The 22,372-nt window shown below is 44.4% G+C and overlaps 1 protein-coding gene across 2 annotated transcripts in view; it reads right to left on the bottom strand.

The window, feature by feature from the left end:
- fto (FTO alpha-ketoglutarate dependent dioxygenase) overlaps positions 1-22,372 on the bottom strand; it is a 96,463-nt gene that overhangs the window by 67,701 nt on the left and 6,390 nt on the right. For both annotated transcript variants that reach the window (XM_049717228.1, XM_049717229.1), the window contains exons 2-6: positions 10,078-10,155; positions 8,911-9,910; positions 6,878-7,000; positions 4,266-4,345; positions 3,940-4,083 (exon numbers count right to left, since the gene is read on the bottom strand). In XM_049717228.1, the coding sequence (XP_049573185.1) occupies positions 3,940-4,083; positions 4,266-4,345; positions 6,878-7,000; positions 8,911-9,910; positions 10,078-10,155 (1,425 nt within the window). The remainder of the gene's footprint in view (positions 1-3,939; positions 4,084-4,265; positions 4,346-6,877; positions 7,001-8,910; positions 9,911-10,077; positions 10,156-22,372) is intronic.

Genomic DNA, 22,372 nt, shown 5'->3' on the forward strand with positions numbered 1-22,372 from the left:
TCCTTTCCTTCCTTTTCTGTCTTCTGATTGTCTGCCTGTCCTTCCGCTAGGAGAAAACAAACCGCTTTGAGCCGCGGTGGACTTTGTGGAGTTGTGGCATTTTGGACTGGAGCGCCCAGCTGGGCGCTACGAGGATGGACGGTTGTGAAGAAAGAGTTGTTGGGGTTGCTTTTTCTGCCAGCGGCTCCCCCGAGGTGGTTGCTGTCATCTCCATTGGTGATGGACACACTAGCTACATATTAGTCACACGTTAAGCTACCTGGCTGCCCACTGTGGCCAAAAAGGACAAGTAACTCTCCATTTTTTTCCTCTCCCATTTAATGAGGCACATTTTTTTTCTTTATGGTATTCTCTCAGCGGACCTGATTAATTTCCAGGGGGACAGAGGGGAGCCTGAGGTGGGAGCTGATGAGAGTTGAATCGATCCCATTCCGCCGACTAGTGTTTACTTTGCCCCAGAAAGACCACACAGATCAGGTAGGGAGGGAAAAAAAAAAAGCTACACACACACATGACACATTATTTTCATGTGTGTGGCCCAGTGGTTATACTTGTTCAACGTCAAGCCCAGAAATGGAACTTTGAAACAATGAATTTTAGAGTAACATCTCAAATCTGTCTAATGGATGACTTTACCATTCCAATACTAATGAATGTCAACTCTTGGATTATTTAAATTTATCATGTATAAAAATCATTAAATCCCTATATTGTGATTTTCACGTACATTCATTAGCCTAAAAATAGTAGTTTGACGCCATTGCTTTGCCCTTCCGTTTGTGCAATACAGCAAACAAAAGGTGAAGACGTGAATTAAATAATAACTGTGTCACACAGACAACATCTGGCACAGATCAGGAGGAGACACACTTTAAGAGATTACAACAAGATGTCAGACGCCCCTCAGGTGAGGCGTTTCAAAGAGACCTTGGAAGGTCACGTGCGCACTTCCCCGTGTTGGGGTGAAGCTTTCAATATTTACCAACATCATTAGCGAGCGGGGTCCCTGAGGGCTTTCCGTCACGCAACCACCTGGGAGGTGACACAGTAGCTTTAAATGGGACAAGGCATTTGCGTCTAGGATTAGCATTTCAAAGGTAAAACATGGACGCTTCCTTCTTGTTGGGTAAAGAAGGAAGTACGACCAAAAAGTGACTACAAGAGGCTGTTTGTTAGGCTATGTGTTTTTTTTCCCAGAATGGATCCAATTTGGACTGTTTACGACCACTTGTTTTGTTTGTGGCCTGAAAACATTCAACCGTTTTCTCCCGCCCTTGAGCTCATTCGGGATAACAGCTGGAGTCTATTCCAGCTGGTTTTGGGTGAGATGAAAATTTGAAAACATGTTTGTATCGTTTTGTTTTTTAGTAGACAAAGTGTCCACTTGTTAATTGTTTGTAATGTTTGCAAGTTTAGTGTACATCCATCTGGGTTACAGTACAAAACTTAAAAAAAAACTTAAAAAAATATGTTATGCAGCCAGATTTGCAAAATGAAATCTGCTCTCAGTTGGCTAAATGAATAAAATTCTTATAATATCGCTGAATTAAAAAAATGTTGACTGTTGTTCATATGTTGACTAGGTAATTGGTTGTACTAGCTTAGCTCACTCTGTATGCCCAGCGCCTCGTTAGCAGGTGCTAGCTTTGCCGTTAGCGCTTTCTTTTGTTAAAAGGGCCCATAGGGCGGTGCTCGGGTCAGGATGCCTGCACGTCTCAGGCTTGTTCACACTGCAGTCGTCCATGTCAAACACAACCTGCGCAATATGCAGCCTGCCGCACGCCAAAGGTGGACCGCCGTCATAAATAACGCGGCTAACAATACATCATTTAAGTGGGTGTTCTGCTCTCGTGGGCAACTTCAAACAAATGGCCACATCGATCATTGCAAATGCCAAAAGGGGGGCCCCCGCCAGCTCACTCAAACACCCACCACTTCACCTCAACACACATTAACATGCAACTGCTCTCTTATGAACAGCAATTTGTTTTTTTAGAATAACTATGTCTTCAAAACAATCAAAAGTGGGAATATTTTACTTGCTTTACGTGATTAAAAAAAAATCTACCTATAGAACGGGAACATTTTATTTGGAAACACTTCATAAAACTAAAAGTACATTTAGCTTGCGTACTACATATTGGACTTTATCAATAAAATTATGGAATTTGGTATGCTAAATTCAATTTACTCATAACCACTAGTTAAATATCAATAACATGATACCTTATTAAGATGCTTACAGGGGGGAAAAAACTGACAAGGAAGAAATACCTTTTTATCTCGATTTTCGTTATTGCAGAGTTGTATTCCCGTAGCGAGCCCATTTTTGCTAATCCTGGAAAGCTAGCAGGTGTTGCCAACTCTCCCCATAAAAAAAAAAACGCAACTCTATTGTTTGGCTCAGCTGAATAATTAATATTGTCTACAACCTTTAAACAACCTTACATCAGACTCATCCGTCATGCCCGCCCGTTGGGGTTCCCGGGATGCTAGCGTTGGCTAAGATGTGCAGGCCTGGGGAGCCCAGGGTGCGGAGGGGAGGGCGAAGAGGTGAAGTGCGATATTAACTGTTCGCCTGCGGCAAGCTAGCGGAAAGAGTCTCTGTTGACCCTGCAACACCCCGAGTTGAGTTGCTCATTGTTGGTAGTGAAAAGGGGTTAGCGAGGAGCGCCCGGGTAAGACTCCATCTTTAGATAACATATGGGAAGGCTGTTACCATGCAATCCATCACAGGCTGGGGCAAATGAGAACTACCTGGACTTTGAGGCGGTTTCCCAGAGTGGAAACAAGCGAGTAAATGGAGGGAGGACAGCGAGAAGCTTCTTTTTCAGTAGCTTTAACATGCTAGCATGTGCCTCTGGGTGTGCACAAGGAAGTGAGGGCATGTTAAACCAGGATCAAATGTGGGTTTATGCTAAGCACTACCTTTGATGGCATTTTGGAGACTGCTGTTCAAGGTTTGGGCACACTTGACACCTTAAGTCCAGTTTGCAAGTCAAGTCAAAAATCCATACATTTCTGCGCCAGACTTGTCAGACTAGATGTCATATTTCTAGCGAAACGTAAACGGGTCAATCAATGACATCAATTGTTCCTGAAGTCACTTTTTAACAATAGAACTGCGGTACACAGAAGGACTTGGAAATAATCCACAAAGTAAAAACTCAACACATGCATGAGCAGGACATATTCATTTCACGTAATGAATGTGATCATTCTTAGATCATTTTTAGTTATAAAATACTCTTGCAATGGTGTCACGCTTACTGTACTCTACAGCGCGCAAATGTTGGCAGTGCACAAAAGCGCACATGGTTTCACTTTAAATTCATTCCATTCTATATTGACAATGATATTATTTATTCACTGGATGTCTGATGTGTCATATCTGCAGCTGGTACCGAACCACTAGCTCCACCAAACATAAAGATAAGCCTTGAGTCATACACGCGAAACTAAACTAAAGAAATACATACTGTATAATCAATAAATAAATAATAAATGTGTATTTATTTGTGATGTTCCAAACTTTTTCATGCATTCAATGGACAGTAAATCAATTAGCCTAAGTAAACGTCCTGTTGCTAATCAGTTGAAGGACTAAGTTGTATTTTACAAGTACTGTGCAGCCGCCCCCATTCGCCTGCCCAGAAAACACGCACACACTAAAAATCATGCGCAAACAAACAACATAAGTCAGACAGCTTTAGTGAGTTATTCTCCTATTTATGTTTTTATGAGTAAAACAGATGTATTTTATGTTTGCTAGTAATTTTGACAACTTTTGAAGTGTTCTGTTTTCACTTGGCGTTAAACTTATTTCCCGGACCGGCTTCCTTTGATTCCATGTGGTGAAGCAATACGGTACCGGTAACACTGCCGTCTTTTCAAGCATATACAAAATGTGACACTGCTGTGATGCGGGAAGTCACTCACCTCATTGTGGATCTCCTCGCAGCGTTGCATGGTGGCCGGCCTCAGGGTCGTTAAGCTGCGGGAGCCGGTGTCCGGGTCCGTGTGCAGGTTGGACAGGGCCTCCTTGCACCGGGACTGGATGTAGGTCAGAGTCCCGCTGGAACACTTGATTGGGGCGGAGATACGGAAAAATTCTGATGCACATACTAGATGATGACCACTATTGACAAGGTTATATACGCTTGAGTAAAAAATCTGCTAATATCTTTTTCTTGGAGCAAGCCGTGCAGATTTGTCCAGTTGTGATTTAACAGAATTAGTAAAACGTCAATGTAAAATGTTCTCACCTCAGCCACTCTATGGGTGGAGCTGAAGCGAACGGCATCTCCGGCAAGGACACAGTGCTGGTGGGTGCTGTTTAGGCCATCTGGAAGACACGACAAAGACAACAAAAGGTCAATTTAAATAGTTTAAATATACATTTGATGTCTTGTTTACGGTTTAGTATAAATATAATGTGTATAATTAAAGGTGCTCTGTCTTAAGTTGTTTGCTTGCGTAAACAAACTTTTCTGTATCATCTTTTGATCTGAGTTACGCAAAAAAAAGGATTGCCCCTGCCGTTCCAATACTTTAGAAACAGACGTATAGACAAGAGTCTTAAAAAGTGGAAAACTCAGTATCAGTGTGATTTAAAAGTAAAGAAAAAAAAGAACAAAATGTACAATATACCTGAGGCCAATGTGTCCCAAATTTGGGGTATGGCGCGACAGACTGTGTTGGGTCCACAGGGAGCAAGCAGCACTATAGCGCGGTCTCTTAATTAGCAAACAACGCCAGATCACATTCAATCTGTCGAAGACGTCAGCGCCATACCGACAAACATTTGTCCAATATCGCGGGAGCTTTACGGAGAGGCCTTACTGCTGTTTCCCGCCTATCCCGCCATGTGTTTCTTGTGAGTATAGATGTTCCACGGTGCTGTCGTTATTTGCCTCATAGACCAATAATTAATTTAGCCGCGACAGGCGACTGTCGATGGCGGCACATGCGCGTATTTACACCCGCCCGAAGCGAGGGAGTACACCGTCTAATGCTTGCGATTTGAAAGTCAAACAGCCGAGCGCTTTGGGAGGACGATATTATTGTTTGGTTGGAAGCGAGAAAAAGGCGGCGACAAAGAAAACAACTTTGCCGCCATTTTCTTGCCCTCCCTCACTCTGATGAGATTGTGACGGATTAGGTCCCCGGGCGGAATTACTCGGCGTCTTTAAAACTGTTTATATCCAATAACAAATTATCTCCATCAATCTGCTCTTTTCTTGGCACGCCGGATGCGTTGGCGGCATGGGGATGGGAATTGAGGCAAACTCAATAACTGTAATAAGTATTTATCTTTCTTTCAACCCCTGCGCCTGCTGCCACTTGTCCTCCTTTTTCCAGAAAGCAGGCTTTTAAATATATTGGGTCAACTCGTGTCTGCACTCAGCCCCCCACCCTCCTGTGTGCATTGGGACCTGGGAATCTGATTACGGAACAGGCCCGGTGTCAAGACTTGCATTGTTCCTTCTTTAACTGGCCAAATTCCATTTGGGTGGAGATGATGTTGATTCAATTTGTGGTTTTAGACATTAGCAGTTGAAAAGGGGCCGCCGGGAGACAAATGGCAACGTGGTAGCCGTCACTTTTCTGTCCATCCGTCCGTTCGACTATTTCTTGCCTCCTGACTTTTATCCAACACCAGGAAAGAAATGACTTATGGTCTTCTGACGTACAATTCACACCGATGTTATTTCTCACAAATGAAGAAGTCCGGCATCGACCGAAAAAGCGCCGACAACCTTTGCGTGCGCATCTCGTGCCAAGTACTTAATTCAGGTGGGCCGCCAAAGCGACAGACGGCCGAGGCCCCCACGGAGCGAGCCACTATCGGCGCGCAGCAGTCGGGGCCTCTCAAGGGCGTGCTCACTGAGCGAAGCGTAAATTCCCTCACTGATCCGCGACAGTCAAGTCCCATTAGAACGCTCCGCGCAACGGCCCATCACTCTATTATCGGGCCCCGGCCTGAAACTGACGGTTCTATTGTAAATCTCATTGCGGCTAAAAGGAGGTCGGCTTCAAGCCCTGTCAAGACGAATGTGAGGGACAGGCTGCGACAGACTCGGAAGAAGAAAATGTGATGTCTTCAAGGAGTCATAGATTCATTTAAATTCAGATTTCATACGTGTCAAAAAAATGGCGGGTATCTATCACATGCCTGTTTGTAAGACAGGCATATTTGATTATTTTATTGGTGAAATATTGGGACATCATAAGGGGATGCATTTTTTATTTCACTCAGGCTTACCCCATCCAACTTTTGGCAAGCGGAAGGGTCACCAATCAATCTCAGCTATGAATAATTTAGAATGTGTTCAATAAATTTTGAAAATCACAAAGGGGAAAAACATAAATATGAGAATTGCATGCATGGAAACGGAAAGCCAGAAAATGTCCCTTTTTTTTTTCTTCCCCTTAACGTTTTATTACCAAATCCTACTGATTTCTCAGAGAACATAAAAACTTGGTTTTGGCTTTGTAGGCAACATAATAATCAGCATGAATGTGTTTACCGCCTAGTGCAGCAATCTGACCTCAGCCTTAAACTTTGATTTACATCCTGAAACTTTCAGTCCATCTGTCTGGCTTCAGCAACTAGCATTTCCCTAACCTCTGCTAATGCACTCAATTTCATGGAACTTAAGTTTGCAGCGCTGCCGCATACATTCACAACACCTCAGATCACTTTCACCGGCAGTCAATTTTAAATGGCGAGAATAGAACAAAAAGTGAGTGAATTACATGCTTATGGCTGCCGGTATGGGTCATTGAGGAGGGAACACTTGAAAAACATTTTAAAAAAACGGTTTTGAATTTGGCTTGATGGTGCATATGTATGTGTGTTGTTGAGATTTAGTACTTCTCATATAATAGCAGTCTCCAGACTGGAGGGGCACCATCAGGCCGGGTGTGTGGATGTCCCAGGCCACCTTGAGGCCGATTCGCCAGCTCGCCTTCTCACCGCTGCATTCACCGCTCTCGCCTGTCAATCACAACAAGGCCGAACATTACGACACGCACGAAGTTTCAAGCAGTGAAAAGTGGCAAATTTTAAATATAAATACATTAAAGCAGACTGGTGTTTTATTATGTTATAGTGGCTGTGATTTAAATCAACATACTATGAGTGTTTAACAGTAAAGGTGGGACCAGTAAATAAAGCTGAGGTTAAAGTTCAAGTCATTTGTTAAGCACTTTTTAAATTCAATTTACATTTTGAGGTAAAACACTATTTGGTGAACGTGTATCTTGGAGCTAGTTAAAATGTCAGGAATCAAATGCAATTATTTTTTTACATTATTATTCTCAAAATATGCAAATCCAAATTGATCTCGTTTAATGAAAGCTTTTTCAAGCACTATATCTATAGTGCATCCAATTCTTCAATCTTAAAAACATAATTGATATCGCTATAAAACTCAAGCACAATACGCTGTCTTGACAAAGTAGGAACACTTTTGTGGGTTAATCTCGGCTGTCTGTACAAGATCGTTACGCTATTAGGACATGCAATGGCTAAAAGCCTGGGCTGGATGTTGTGCAATGAGTCTTATTTGATATCGGCTAGGCCATGATGTTCCTGTTTCCGTTCACGATAAGCACCTTCACTGTTCTCCCCTCTACTCGCTGTTCTTACGACGGCCTGCTCAGAAAATAAGATTTAACCTGGCTGGCCAGCACCCTTCAGCACAAATCGATACTAAAGTCTTTTCGGGCCTCTTTGCCCCGCAGCTGCCTTTTCCTTTTTGCTCAGCACGGATACATAGTAACTTAATTTCCCGCCATTGTGCTCTGAGAGCCGGGTAATGACAGAATTCCCCAAGGCACTAGCAATGGTGGAATATCCGCTTCTATGCGGGTTAAAACACAGCTATGGCAAGATTCCTTTGGATCTCCGACAGTAGTACGGGTTCCCTTCGGCGAGCGGCCGTCTGAACACGGAGAAGCCTTATGCTGCATCTTGGTCCTGGGAACACTCCGAGTCAACCACCGGAATAAAGCTCCGGTCACACTCTGGTCTCAGCAGTCTGGACGAGATGCAGCTGCAAAGTGCGGCGAGGTGTTAGGCCGCAACGTTTTGAAGGTCTAAATGGAAATGGCCCGTGGCAAATGGTTGAAGCGGAACGCTCCGGCAGGTGTTCCTGCTTATGACACTCCAGTGAAGGAAAAGCAGCTGCGGACCATGTTTGACGTTGCACCTGATCTACTGGAGTTTGCTTACACATCTGTGTCTCCAGCCGTGGGATTTGAAGTGCTGCAAAACCCGGAACCCTTGTTTAAATACCGTGACGATCTACTGTGACAATTTTTGGTGTTGTACCTACTTTGTCAGAAAACAAGACAGAGTATTCACCATGACCGCCCTTGCTCATCTGCAATTTGTTTTGCGTGTGCTCTAGAAAGCAAACTTCTCTTGTCGAATCAGCGAATGCTATCAGCTCCTGGTTCAAAAGATACGTTTTTATCCATCCAGTACAGTTGAGGAACACTTATCAAAGCGAGGTTCATTATTCCCTATCAGATAATTGCGCATTGATCATTTCTCGGGGAAATGATTTAGATGAGATGCGGCGTGTGTGATAAGGCCCGTTTGTTAAGGCTTCGCTATTGAACTTAGATACCGATGTCTGTGATCTCGCGATAAGGCTGTCAGCAGCGAGCTTCCGATGACATTTACTCGTGCCCTGACATTATCACACAGATGAATCTGATGCTGGCTGCGTGCCGGAGGCCCGCGTCTACAGACGCTGCCGGTGCCTCAACACGTAAGTTTAGATCCACTTCAAAGTGACGCAGATAAGTTGACTGGTTATTGTTGCGATGGATCTCATCGCCGCTGCGATGAGATGTAGATTAAAGTGTCCTGTCTAATTAGAACACAGTGACACTTACCTTTGTTGTCGTGGCAACTGTAGGTGTAAACAGCCACCGGTGAATGAGTGATGAGGTTCTCGTCATGGTGCCACCCTACAGCCATTTTCCCCATGCCGTAATAGGGTTCCTCTTTGAGGTGGCTCATGATTGCCGGGTCCATGTAGTTGAGTAAGGTGACATTGAACTTGACTGATTTGGTGAATCCCTGCGGCAGGTCGGGCTCAGAAGCACTTTCTGGTGCCACCTTATCTTCTATGTGGTAATCTGAGAGGCTGTGTTTTAGATGAGCCACATGAAGCTCTTCTGCTGGCGAGACATCGGCAGTCTTTAGCGCCAAGGTGGGACATTTTCCTTCACTGGGCTCCAACCCGGAATCGGTCACTTTGCCCTGGGAGGATTCTCCCTCCTCACTACTGTTTTTGGACACCGTCTCCCAATCACTATCCCTTTTTGATGTCGAACAACCTTCATCACTGTGTTTGGACTCCACGTCCCATTCCTCGCTGTGCTTGGATTCCGTATCCCCTTCCTCGCTTTGCCTAAAGTCCGAGTCGCCTCCTTCACTGTTCCTGGAGTCCTCGCTGTGTTTGGACTCCACATCGCCCTCATCGCTTGCCTTGGCCACTGTCTCCTGAACCACCTTTGCAATTTGGGCTATCCTGTCTTCTTCTTTCAGGTGAGACACGTCCAAGCAGAAGAAGCTATTGAGCTCCCACAAGGCTTTGCAAGCTGCCCTCAGACCTGGGTCGCAACAGTTTTGCCCTTTAACCTCAGTGTCCTCATTGTGCCAGGGGATGGCAAAGAGCCTAGTGTCCAGGTAGCGGTAGGTATGGCCCGGCTCACCCAGCAGAGCACGTGACACGGATGTGAAGACGTCCCGGTCACGGACACGGACCAGATCTCTCAAGAGGCAGCCCTTCTTGCGCAAGGTGAGCAGAGCGGCCTGGACTCTGCAGTGGAGCTCGGCTGGCAACGAGCAGGCTCTCTTCAGAACCAGGCCGGAGTAACTGGTGTCCCACTGAGAAAGAATATCAGATAAGCTTAATGTTCATCTTATCTCTAACCAAAAAAAAAATGTTTTAAACTCAATACGATTCAGTCTGAAGTTAAGACACGATGTCGCTTCAAAAGTCATTATAATAGGTAGAAACTTTAAAAACTAAGAAACCAATATTGTTGACTCACCAGTTCCTTAAAGCCCTTATCAGAAGGTCCTCTAAAGGGAATCTTTTGGTCTGCCAACTCCTGTAATAACCTCCTCTTCTGTAAAACAAAAAAGTGATGCGTTAGCAAACAATTTAAAGGAAGTCGCTACATCATAGCACTGCTAATAGAAAGTAAGAAGTCTAGTCGTTGGCTAAATTGAGTTTTTGAGCTTGAAAGACCGAAACAAAAAAAAAGTTTCCTTAAAAAAAACTAACCAACATCGTAATACAAACTTGCCATCATTCATTTTTATTTGCATCAAATTTTTACGATTTAGCGAAGGCTTGCCAGTGGGGCTCTCTCGAACATTTTTCAAATAAACCTCCAGAAAAAAAACACCAACTAGTTCGGAGACTTAGACTATCATTCATTGGTTCGCATTCCACTCGTTACCCATAAATCCAATGGCGACTGGGATGAAAAAATATGTACGTTTGTACATGATTTGTTCATAGTTTGGTTCAGAGCTCATCTGGATTTTAACATCTTTAGAGGGCCATACATGAAAGGCTTACCCATCAATCTCAGGGGCCTTGGAAGTAGTTTCAGAAAAAACATTTTTCACAGGCATTTACTTGTACTACACATTTCATCTGACCTGTTATGGGCAAAAAAAAAAAACACTCAGGTAAAAGAATATTTTTAACAGCATGGTGGATTCACCTTTACGGTTGAACAATACAACGCATGCTGACAGTTTTCTTAAAGGATGCACACGAGTGTGCAGGCCGAGGGAAAAAAAAAACGAATCCAAAGATTTGATTCTTGAAAAAACATGCATGGCCGAAGTACGTTCAAAAGCCGGTTGGAAGACAACTGACAACCTGACACGCATTCGTCCGTCTCATATTCCGCCCTCTGACAGAAGCTGACTATATCAAGCCTGTGTATACACACACATACACTGTACGCACATATAGTTTCACTCTGAAATGTGTACAGAGGCACCAAAGTGTGCTTTCATTCCATGACTTAGAAGTAACGTGCGGTCAAGCCGATGCAATGCCTCAACCCCGATCGCACACAAGCGCGGCTGTCACGCATGCGTCAAATACATCAAGCTGCTCAGAAATTCCACGCAAAAGAAAGAAGTTGCCACTGGATGGACTCCAGACCAAAGAACCAGCATGTCTGTCTGCACCGTCTTGGTGTAAGCACCTGATTGTGAAAGGTAAATCACACACAAAAAAAGGACCCAAGAAGCGAGATTACCAATCCAATAATAATGCTTCACGGTAGCCATGCCAACCGTCTCTGTGCCGAGTGATATCAGATTTTTTTTTCTCTCCGTCCTTTTTTAATCCCTCACTTGCTTGATAGGATTATCCCTTCAGCCGGACTGTTTATCATAGAAAAACATATTAGGTAGAATAGGACTCAATTGGTTTGCTTTGATCCTAGCCCATGCGATATCACATTTTGTACCGTTTATTTATTAATTTAATACATTTCCCCCATCTGTGACATATAAATGGACACTTTCTTCAAAGCTCTCAGAGTAGATTAATGTCCGTTTTTTGGCATGGGCGGCTGAGAATAGCCAGATAGCTCGGCCTCTTAAAAGGATAAAAAGCCTTTGGAGTCTAAGTTGCCGGTACGGTTGAACACGCGGGATGTTGTGTGCTTTCTAAAAGGAGGACAAGTCAATCTCATCTAACTAATACATCGTGAACTGTAGATACATGGTGGAAGACTTTCTGAGTAGAATAGACACTATTCATTACTCCTGCTTTAGTGCGACAGGTCGAATACTCTATCAAATAGCTTAATAGCATTAGCATAGTTCTACAATTCTACTCAAGAGTGAAATGTTTCCTAGATCAAAGTTTTTTCATCAGACCGTTTTTGTAACCATTTTGATAACAGCTAGAAATGTACCAAAATCATGGCAATGAACGAAAAACCAGGAACAAAATATTTGCGTGGAATAAATCCTTCAACATATTGGGTTTATGACTTGTAGTTTTTAGCTAGCTCTTACTCAACTCCAGCTCTACCTTGTTGTCCAAATACCTCTCAGTATATAAGACAGAAGACAAATTCTGAAACCAAAAGATGATGTCACTGAGGACCCTCAACACATCTAAAGAAAGCTTGTGAGGTGAGAGACAGCCGCATAAAGGAACTCCGTGTTTGGACAGCACACCATTGGTGCTTGTGTGGCACCCGTTTCAGAAAGCACTCATCTTGTGCAAAAGTGACGGCGAATCAACAGTTTTGACAAGTGAGCTGTAAAAGTGAAGAATGAATCAGAGGGGCTGCCCGTTCGCATCAAAGGCGCTTCCTCCCGGGTCCATTTGGCACCGGATCGCAGAATGTAGCTAGCCCGTGTGAAGCAACTCGGAGAACAGAGAAGGTCAGTTGCCATTCACCATCTGCACGCATTTTTGTGTGCGTGACGAAAATCTCTAGAAGCTTTGATTACACATTTGAACTTAGAAATCAATGAGGGGGCTATAAAACGGTACATGGAGATTGAGGGGGGTCCATCCCACCTCGACAGTCAAAGTCCATTCTACCAAACACGCATGATTTTGGAATGTTACGAAAGATTTTAACCCATACATCAAATACATTAAACATTGTGATTTCTTTAAGCAGTAAAAAAACATGTACCCATATGACAGAAAGCCAAGATACGATCAACACAATCCCTGAAACTACAAATAAACGTGGGCTCTAGTTTGTCACTGCTGCAACGGATACCTAACTGAATTTTGAGTAGGATTAAACATTTGCGGAGCTGCAAATGTGTGATGAAGGGCGTCCATTTAGTCTGCTGTTTAGAAGCTAGGGCATGACCTAAGACGTTTTAGAACCTGCTTAACATAGAAACATGGGGCTGTCACACTCAAGTACCAACAAACAGACACAGACCACACATCAGTACAAAGTCCTCACAAAGACTGTACCCCCAGTAGTAGTTCTGGACTACAGACTTGAAGATGAAGCACCAAAATACACACACCATTGATTGTAAACAATCCTGTATGCAACCTTTCGGCTATAAAATTCCTGGCAAGTAGTTTGGAGCTTGGTGTGATGGGTAACTTGGCAATAAATGACTCATTGGAATGTGGTGGTGTTGACCCCATGGTTTGTAATATGTAACTAACTTTCTGTATCACCCAGACCAGGACCATCTTATGAATATGAATGAGATTACCAGTGCGCGAGGCTGGTCAGATGGATTGGTTCTAATTTTTTTCCATTTTCAATTTTAAACAAAGAGAATGGTTGTGAAGAAGTAGTTGGAATGCAGCAATTAGCATTTGTATCTTACTGTAAAAATAATGACATTCTTCTTCTGGTCTTAGTTTAAGACATTCCGCTATCTGCATGCAAGCACTACACTGCCCCTGCGAGGCCAAAGAGTGTATAGCAGGAACACTCCATTGTATCTTCTAGTGTCGCCACTGTCTACCTTTCAAAGTTAATCAATGCTCTCATATCAAGACAGAAGTGTGGTTAATCATTTTTGAATTCAGTTATGAACAGGGGGAGCACAGGTTCATAGTGACAAATGCTCAGGTATGCCGACTCTGACTGTTAATTGTTGTTAACCGACGGCGGGCACGTAGATCATTCCACACGTCTGCGGGGGGAACATTAATATTAGAACATTTCCATCCATCTCCCTGAACAAGACGGCCAATCTTTCCAGGCCAACATTGGGCAGACATTCCACACCCTGTTTATAACACCAATCTGCGCACATTACCGGACCAGCGGGAGCGGGAGGGACCACTGCCGGCCATTAATTAGATTACCACTCATGGAACCTCACACCGTACTGGAAGTACAGAGGCCACTCCAGTTTGAAAAAAGGTCACCCATACTACAGCCAACACTCATTACTGCTCCATTAACATCAAACATCCTTGCATTCTTCTTCAGCCTTTTTACGACTTATTGACATCCCAGGATACTTCCAGTTCCGTCGGGATAGCTGGAAAAAAATGTTCTTTAACAATGCGTTTTGAAGATATTGATACTTCAACAAATCAAAAAGATTCAAACTCATAAAAGTGTGGCCACAAGAGCTGCTTCTAGGACTTCCCTAACAGTAACTCCATGTCTGGTATCTGCTTTGGTCTAACTGTTACTGTTGAGCAAAGCCGTAATCTTTCCATTAGGATTATGTCGATCTTGGGAAAAGCTTTTTAGTTTTCACCTTCGAATTACAGCATGCTTTCATGAGGTCAGCTGTTTTCCATGTGGAATGGACGTTTTTAATGCAGACACAGTCCCTTGGTATTCAGGCGGTAACCATTGATAGGGGGTGATGTCGGGCGGGGAGCAGTGAGGGAGAAATGGGATAGAAAAAAGGAGAATTGATTGACTGTGATTAGCTGTTTTCAGCGAGGGACCAGAGTTGTTCTAGCAGGGCTGTCGCGCCTAGGGGTGTCAAGGAGAAGTCAGTCCTTTAGAGAGCTCCCTCGGTTCCTCCCTCCCGCTCTCACCAGCCTCCCCAAAAAAATCAATATGGTTGTGCAAAGTGGAGCCCAGACCCAGGGGGGGTGGGTTGAATTGGCTGCGGCGAGATGTAGGCCTTGCAGCAAGGGTGACAGGTGTCCTCTAAAGGCTGTGTCAAGGACAGATCTAAGGACCAGAGGACTGAGGTCACCAAATCCAAAGCTCACCTTCTCAACTGCCCAGGTTTGGTCACCTCAATTGGGCGGTGAGGAAAACAATGAGCAGGTAGTGCGTTTAGAGGCTCTGGAGTCTAACGTAGCACTTACACAATGAACTGTTCAGGGAAGCTCGGTGATTGAGCGGCTAGCTGAGGTTTGGGAGTCAGGTTCAATGTGTGAAGATTACATGTCACATTTTGTAGAAGTAATTTCAGTAAAAGTACAAGAAACCCGTAATTGATAGCTCTATTTGGACTAATATCTGATATCAGATTGGGTTTGTTCATTGCGAACAGCAGCCTGGCTAACTTCCAAAACCTTGGCACCTGATTGTTTTTGTTCAGATCAACTAAAAAATTAAACTCTTGAAGGGTCGGTACAGACTGTAGCGCTTTGGGTCCTACAGTAACAAAGGCGCTACTGTCTGTACCGACCTTTCAAGATATCTAAAAATGCCAAAGACCGGCAGTTTACCGTCTTTGACAATCAACTGTCAGCATTTACGTTGTTAATTTCCATACGGGGTTCGCCGGAACAAGACGTGGATGAAGCACGCAAGCGGGATTTCAGTCCCCTCATGTGTCTCTAGGTCTGAGTGACTGATCACAGCCGAAGTGGCTTGTGTCTCTAATCCAGTACCACTGTTAGACAGTGCAAAGACCCAGCTTTGTGTACTGCGGCGCTGCCTGATCAAACCCATCATGTGACAAGCAACCTCTTCAAATGACGATGATTTTCAGTCGCTCTGTCCTTTTGGCTCCATATTAGATCTCTCTGTGACACTCCGGAGTCAAGTACCCTCATCTCGGATAAAGATAATGTGCAATCCGACCAAGAGAGGTTGGAAGTCAAGGGTAAATGCATGGCTAAGTCTGCACCGGATCGGTTGACAACTGGAAAAATTATCGTGCAGTCTTTTGTATCCTTATGCAAAACACCAGATTTGATTCAGTGTTGTCTGACAAAAGATTCCAAGACTTCAAGTTAGAAATCATCCTTAAGGAGTCATTTTGGAGGCAAATATATCAGAAGATCATACAAAATACAGTATATTAAAAGATGGAGCCGGTCTCCTTTAATTTGCCTGAGAACATATCTGAGCTGCTTATCTTTCAAACTGTGACAAGCTGCTCTGCTATCATTGATATCCTGTTTCTCGCGGACAACTAGGACAAACTCTTGAATTATTTATTATGATGAGCCCCTCGCTGTTGTATTTTTTTTTTTTTTATTGCGGAATGATTACCGAGTTAAAGCAGCTGCTGACAATCACCTAAGCCATTAGGAAGAAGAAAAAACATGGGCCTTATAACAAGAGCCAGACTGAACATCTAGGACAGGTCTGATTCAATCTCATGTATCCGTTTGACCCAGATAGACCGGCATTATCATGTGACCTAAGATTAATATCGAAACAACAACTGGGATCGTTTGTGACTGTTTACACGACTGTCACCCAGTCTTCCTGGAATCCAGAAGCGGCTGTGATTTCCATAATGGCATTATCATGGCGAAGTCGGAGCAGACTGCCGGCCGCTCGTTTTGCTTGACAAGCCACTTGGTTTCTTTATTTATTTTTCCTTCACTCATTCCGAACAAAGGGAAATATTCTACCAGGAATTGAATGGCTTAATCCTCTTTTGACTCTTTCCCAGTAGCTTGAATGGTGACAGATTAACACACTAGAGGTTTACAAACCCAGCCATTTGAAAATGTAATTGCTGGTGGCGCGCTGCATGCATGCGTTTAAGTTGAGAGTTAATATTAAAGCCTAAAATGAACGCTCGGGTCCGGCAGACTCGCGGCCACGCCGGGTTTTCAGTCACGTACGAAATCAACGAGTCTCTTGCTGTCCCTCGCCGAAAGGTTCGGTTACTGTTCACTTCTGCTAATTATTACAGCCAATCAGAGGGGTTAACGGGGCGGAGCCTGGCCAGACCATGTTCTGGGGCATTTAACAGCTGGCAGGAACGGAGGTGAATGCATTACACACTGCCCTCCGTCCAATAAAAATAAAACACATTGACATGAGGTGTACTTAAGAGATAGAGTGGAGCAAAGGGTGGGGAGGGGGGAAAGGAGGGGTGGGGGCGATGTGGTAGAATGATGTCCAAGTGCCACCTAGTGTCAACTTTGGATCTTCTGCATTTGGCCATAAAACTCTAACCAAGCGCATCAGGGTTGGGGTAAGACCAAGTAAGACACTGGGACAGATGGCGGAAATCGAGGATGTGGATAATTAGAAACACAAGTCGGCAGCATTTACTGGGTCATTAACCGAAACGACAGCAAAAATGTAAAGGATTTAACAATACAGTATTTTTAATAGCTGTGCTTATCTTAGTTGGGCTCATAAAGAGGCTGGTGGCTATCACAAGATGAGGTGCTAAAAGTAATCACAATGAATTTAAGATGATGTACAGATACCGATTGCGACAATTTCAACAAAAAGCGGTGGGGTCAATCCTAAAACTTCAATTCCCTTATGCACAGTGGTCTTTACAATTTGAATTAAATTTTAAAGTCAGAAAAATTGACATCTTCTGTTTCTGGAGCATTCACACAGGTCGGCAAAGAGCTCTTTGATAGAAAGCAATAAAGTTTCACTTTGTGTACTATTCTACATCAAGACCATTTCCAGCAATTCAAATCCCTGCTTAAAACGACAATAGTCCGCCGGGTAACACTGGACTGTTTCCTATCAACAAAATTATCAAGATGGCTTTTTTCCTGACATACGAAATCAATGCTCTGTTAGGGTGACTGTAAAACCGTTAGGGTGGGGCCCGCCGGACCCCCACCCTGGTCATTAGCCCAGGTATAAATCAGACTAGGTCGGTGCCCTGAGGTGAGAGGGATGAGAGTGGAGGTGAGCTTGAAATAATGCTTATGTCACGACGGGTCAGCCCTCCATTATGGACGTTTCAAAAACTATTAATCTTGCTTGTAGTCAGTGGCCTAGAAATAATTACTCCATCTAACCCGTGTAATACAGCATGACCAGCAGTCGGGCCCGGTCAATTTGAGGCAGGATGTGGGTTGAGGGGGGCGGATGGGTGAAAGAAGCCACAAATTACCCAGTCCTGTCTCCAGCTACATAGTGACTGATGTCCCGTTCACTTCGACGGGCGGCCTTTATACACTTGCAACCTGAATTTAGATAGATTCACACACACATGCACTGGATCATGTAACCACAAGCAGAGTCTGTGCACATGTTAATGAATGATCAAATGGCAGGCTCGGAGTGAGAGGAAGACACATTCTTTTTAACGGCTGGGTTCAAAGACATCACAAGCCATAAAACTCAATTGCGCATTTGTTATTGTCAGCAAGAAGAGATGACTGTTTGGCAATAACAGCCCAAATTGCATTGCTTTAATAAACTGAGCGATCGAGAGAATAACACGGGTATACAGATTGAATGGATCACTACTGGCATTTCAAAAAAATATATGGCTATTGACATACACGTAACCACGTGTGCTCAAAGTTGCCATAAAATATTTTATTCATCAAATAAACCAATTATATGATTGGTTTGTTACGTACATATGGAATTTGATGGAGAGCAACTGGGCATTCTTGGTCATTCATTTCAAGTACATGAAGTTATGATCTCGGGCAAACACCATATTAATTTCATAGGTCAACGTTCTCCCGTAAAACGAGTAAAGCAGGGAATCGGAAATATTGATATACTCCCATTTTTCTTCCAACATGCTGCTCAACAGTGCCCCCTAGAGTTGCTCCCAATTTCCGACAACACCGTCACCCCTGTACTGTACTACCCTTTTTTTTGTTGCCCCAAATCACGGCAAACACAAGACACAATAAAGACGGCTATTGGAGAAACCCACACCGGTGCGGAGTCAACCTCCATGAGCGTCACAGGAAGTATGTATGGAGTGACATAAATACATGCAGCCCTCCAGTGGCTGTCACAGCTGGCATTGCAGGTGCAAATTTAATTAGTCAAGGTGAAGTCTCCCTTGTTGTCTAAGAAGGAGGGATAAGGACGAGGAAGAAGCGGCGAGAGGGGGGGTGGGAGACTGTAAACACGAGCTATAGCCTAATCAGGTGTCACCGTTGCATTTGATCATCCCGCTAAAACTTGTCACCGATCCCTAGGCAGAGAGTGGGCCGCCACGGGTTGAGAACAAAGGAAAGGAGCTGTCACGGGAGAAACGGGGAGGGTGACGTCGGTGGATGAAGAGTTTGCCCATTAGCCGTCTCTTCCGCTTCCCGCTAGCATCGCCTCGTTTGTTTGCTTCTTCGGCGAGGAAGCTGCCCGCTACCGACTGTGTGCTGTCGCTCACACTTTGAATCATAGTCGAAAAAAAATACAAATATATCCCAGGCCGCAACTGCCAGCCACTCGTGCATCAAACTCCCAAAAGTAGCACACTTCTTTTGTTTACCTCCACGCAACACAATAACAACAAAAAAAACACCATGTACAAAGATACAAGCTGTTTTGTTTTCATCAAGTGCCACTCTTAAGTAGTCTGGTCCTCCTGATGGAGAACCAGGAGAGGCAAACATGCTTTTATTTCATCCTCCCTTCAGGCTACCACACACATGCGAACACACACAAACACAGCTACTGTTTACCTTTCAGTTTTCTGCAACTAATGAATACATTAGCCGATTGAACCACGTGTGAAACACCGGCGAGGCCCAATCGTCTTTGTGACGAGCGCGGCGAGCGAGATTACAGACTAACAAAAGAGCAGGCAGGGGGAGAGGAATATTTAAAAGCCCAGAGAAGCGATACATAAATTAATTAAAGGACAAAAAAAAAACAAGCGGAGAATTAAAGTTGGAACATCTGTCAGCGACTTAGCTTCCCAACGTAATACCAGTGTTAGAACATTTATACCCTTGAAGTTAATGATCCCCACTTTAATTGACAGTCAAGGAAAAACTCGCAGCAGCAGCATCCTGCAGAGACTACGATAAGAAGAGGGGGGGTGGCTTCCCTCCTCCCAAATATAAAATAAGAAAAAAAATGTTTAAAGAACCTTGGCACTAATCCCTATTGTCATCCCAGCGCAGCAGAAGGACTTACAAACACTGATAACTCCGCCGAAGCTGACTACTCCGTACCGGTTACGGGGACAGTCAGTCGCTCAGATTAGCCCAATCCCGCCGCGCTGTCACTCATGCGAGACACTAGCCTGTCACCGCGTTTACGTTGAGTCCATCTCATACGTCACAATGCACGACAAAGACCGCGACAAAGCGGTCCACTCGTCGGTAAGATAACGGGGGAGAACGGTGAGGCGCCGTTGTTGGATTAAGCTCCTGGCGTGCGCCGTCGCTGACACTCTCATCAACAAGTAGAACAACTATTAAACGTCGACGGATGCGGCTCCCACTTAGTGTCGGATGAAATATACGTGTAAAACTTTGTTGTTGCGGGGGAGAGGAGCATTGGCAAAAAAAATTGACTAAACTCAAGCAGAACTGCTTGCTTGCAGACATTCAGAGAAAATGGCCTATAAAAACAGATTGACTTCATTTCACAATTGATGAGTAAGTAGACACTCCAGAGATCCAGTCCTCGGTGTACAAGCAATTAAAAAGTCAATATTCATAACATAAAGCAACTAATTTCAGGAGGCTAGGCCGCCAGAGTGCTACAGTGACTCCTCTTCAAAAAGTCCCGAGACAAACCAAAGATGTTGCCCTCTACATAAACGGGGCCGACGCAAGCATGACACAGGGGTTGACGAGTGAACCCTTACCACACACACGCATGCACACACACACACACACACAAATTGGCCATACTTGTGTTTCTCTTCTCTCTCCAACCAGCTGGAGACAAGCCTCAATTCAGAAGCGCTTGAACCAGGCAAGTGGATGTGACCCGTTTGCCCCCTTCTCAAGTCAGCCTCATCTGAATAAACAGAACCCAAGAAAAAGAATCTGCCTCTATTATAACAGGGAGGGGGAGAAAGGGAGGGGAACTCATCGTTTATGCACGTTTGATCAAGTGCTTGACAGCGCCGGTGGACGGAATTACGGACGGTTGAGCAAAATAAAAAAAACTTGTGGGTGTTTTGTGTCTATGTGAGGTCGGGCTGACAGTGTTGGCGCCTCGCCGGGTGCACCAAACCACACACAGAGCGCCCCCGGCCGCCCACCAGCCAACCTTAGCGGCCCATCACTCAGGACGGGCCGAGGGAAGTGCCATGAAAGGAGGTCAGGCAAAGAGAAGGAGGAGGAAGAAGTAAGGCGGGGGTGGTCAGAGGGTTAAGTGTAGAGAAGACAGCGATGAAAGGCAACTGTCATGCACCAGTGCTCACCCAGGAGCACCTGTCTGAAGAAGAACATGCAAAGCGTGCCGGTCAAGTCCTGACAACCCCCCCCCCCCCCTTTCTCTCTCACGCTCATACACACGCACGCAAGCTCAAAGAGAAGGGCCAATCCGATGCTCCGCCATTGGAAAGGCAGCACCTTTCTTTGACAGCGTGCCAGTCAAGTTGTCACCAGCTCCTGCGCATATGCAAGGAGAACTTAAGCTGATGAAGGGGAGAGAAAAAAAAAAGAAAAAACATACAGTGGGCAAGTCGAGATGAAGAATCACTCAGACATGCAACGAGATCGACTGAATGGAGAAGGGACTTTCTAAAATGCTGAAAAGGAGAAAAGGAAAATTTAAAGAAACACAGGCACATTTAAGTATCATAAGTAATATTTTAAGATTCCAACTAAAAAAAGTTAGCTGCTCTTAATGTTAATGGCAAATTAAAAATGTGATTTAGCCTTAGAAGGTTAGCTAAATAGAGCTATTGTAGCTAGCTAGCGAGAATGTTTGCGAAACCCTTTCAAAGCTGACTTGTAACGAAAGGCAAACTTCACCTCGAACAGGTTCGTCGTTTATCACAGGGCTCCTTCTTATTGGCTTTTAAACAAGTACACGCTAAGCTAATTCTACCGATGAACCAGGCCTCAACTAAGAAGCATGCCCAGAATTACATCTGGGACGAGTCTAACGTCAGGTATTTTAACACGCTCTCAATGCTCACGTTTATGGACGACAAGTTATGATGTACAAATTAACAGTTCCTATTTACGCAGCCTCGTGAACATGAACTCCTGCGGCGTTTGACAATCAAGGTCTCGGGTTTTTCATTAAAACCAGATGTCGGGCATCTCCGTAGCAGTGTGGATTTTATTGGAAAGGTGAGTCATTAGAAAGGAAAATAACGGTGAAAGTAAGAGGGTGTCTTTGCTAACACATGCGGTTTTTGAATGAGCTTTAGTCCAACGGTAAATATAGACGGAGAATGACGCATAGGAAGATCCGTCCAAACACACGGCTCGCAATTACGTATGTCAAAACTGCGGCGTCAGATTGGCACACCAACAGAAATGGAAAGTAACGTCTGAGGAGGATCATAGCCTCAGAGAGCTAATGAACCCCCCGGAGGCTCTTGCCTCTTTGTAGGAGGTGAGCGGGTCACTTCCATGTTTATTCAGCAGCGGCCCAATGAGCCACCGCCATCTATTGATTGGACTGATTATTCCGTGTCTCTGCGGTGATGGGACACGCGCATGACAGATGAACCCCGACGCCGGCGGGTCACGTTGGACGTAATCTCATTGAACGTGACGGCTGATCTGGTCGG

Source organism: Syngnathus scovelli, chromosome 4 (genome assembly GCF_024217435.2).
Source record: "Syngnathus scovelli strain Florida chromosome 4, RoL_Ssco_1.2, whole genome shotgun sequence".
Taxonomy (NCBI): Eukaryota; Metazoa; Chordata; class Actinopteri; order Syngnathiformes; family Syngnathidae; genus Syngnathus; species Syngnathus scovelli.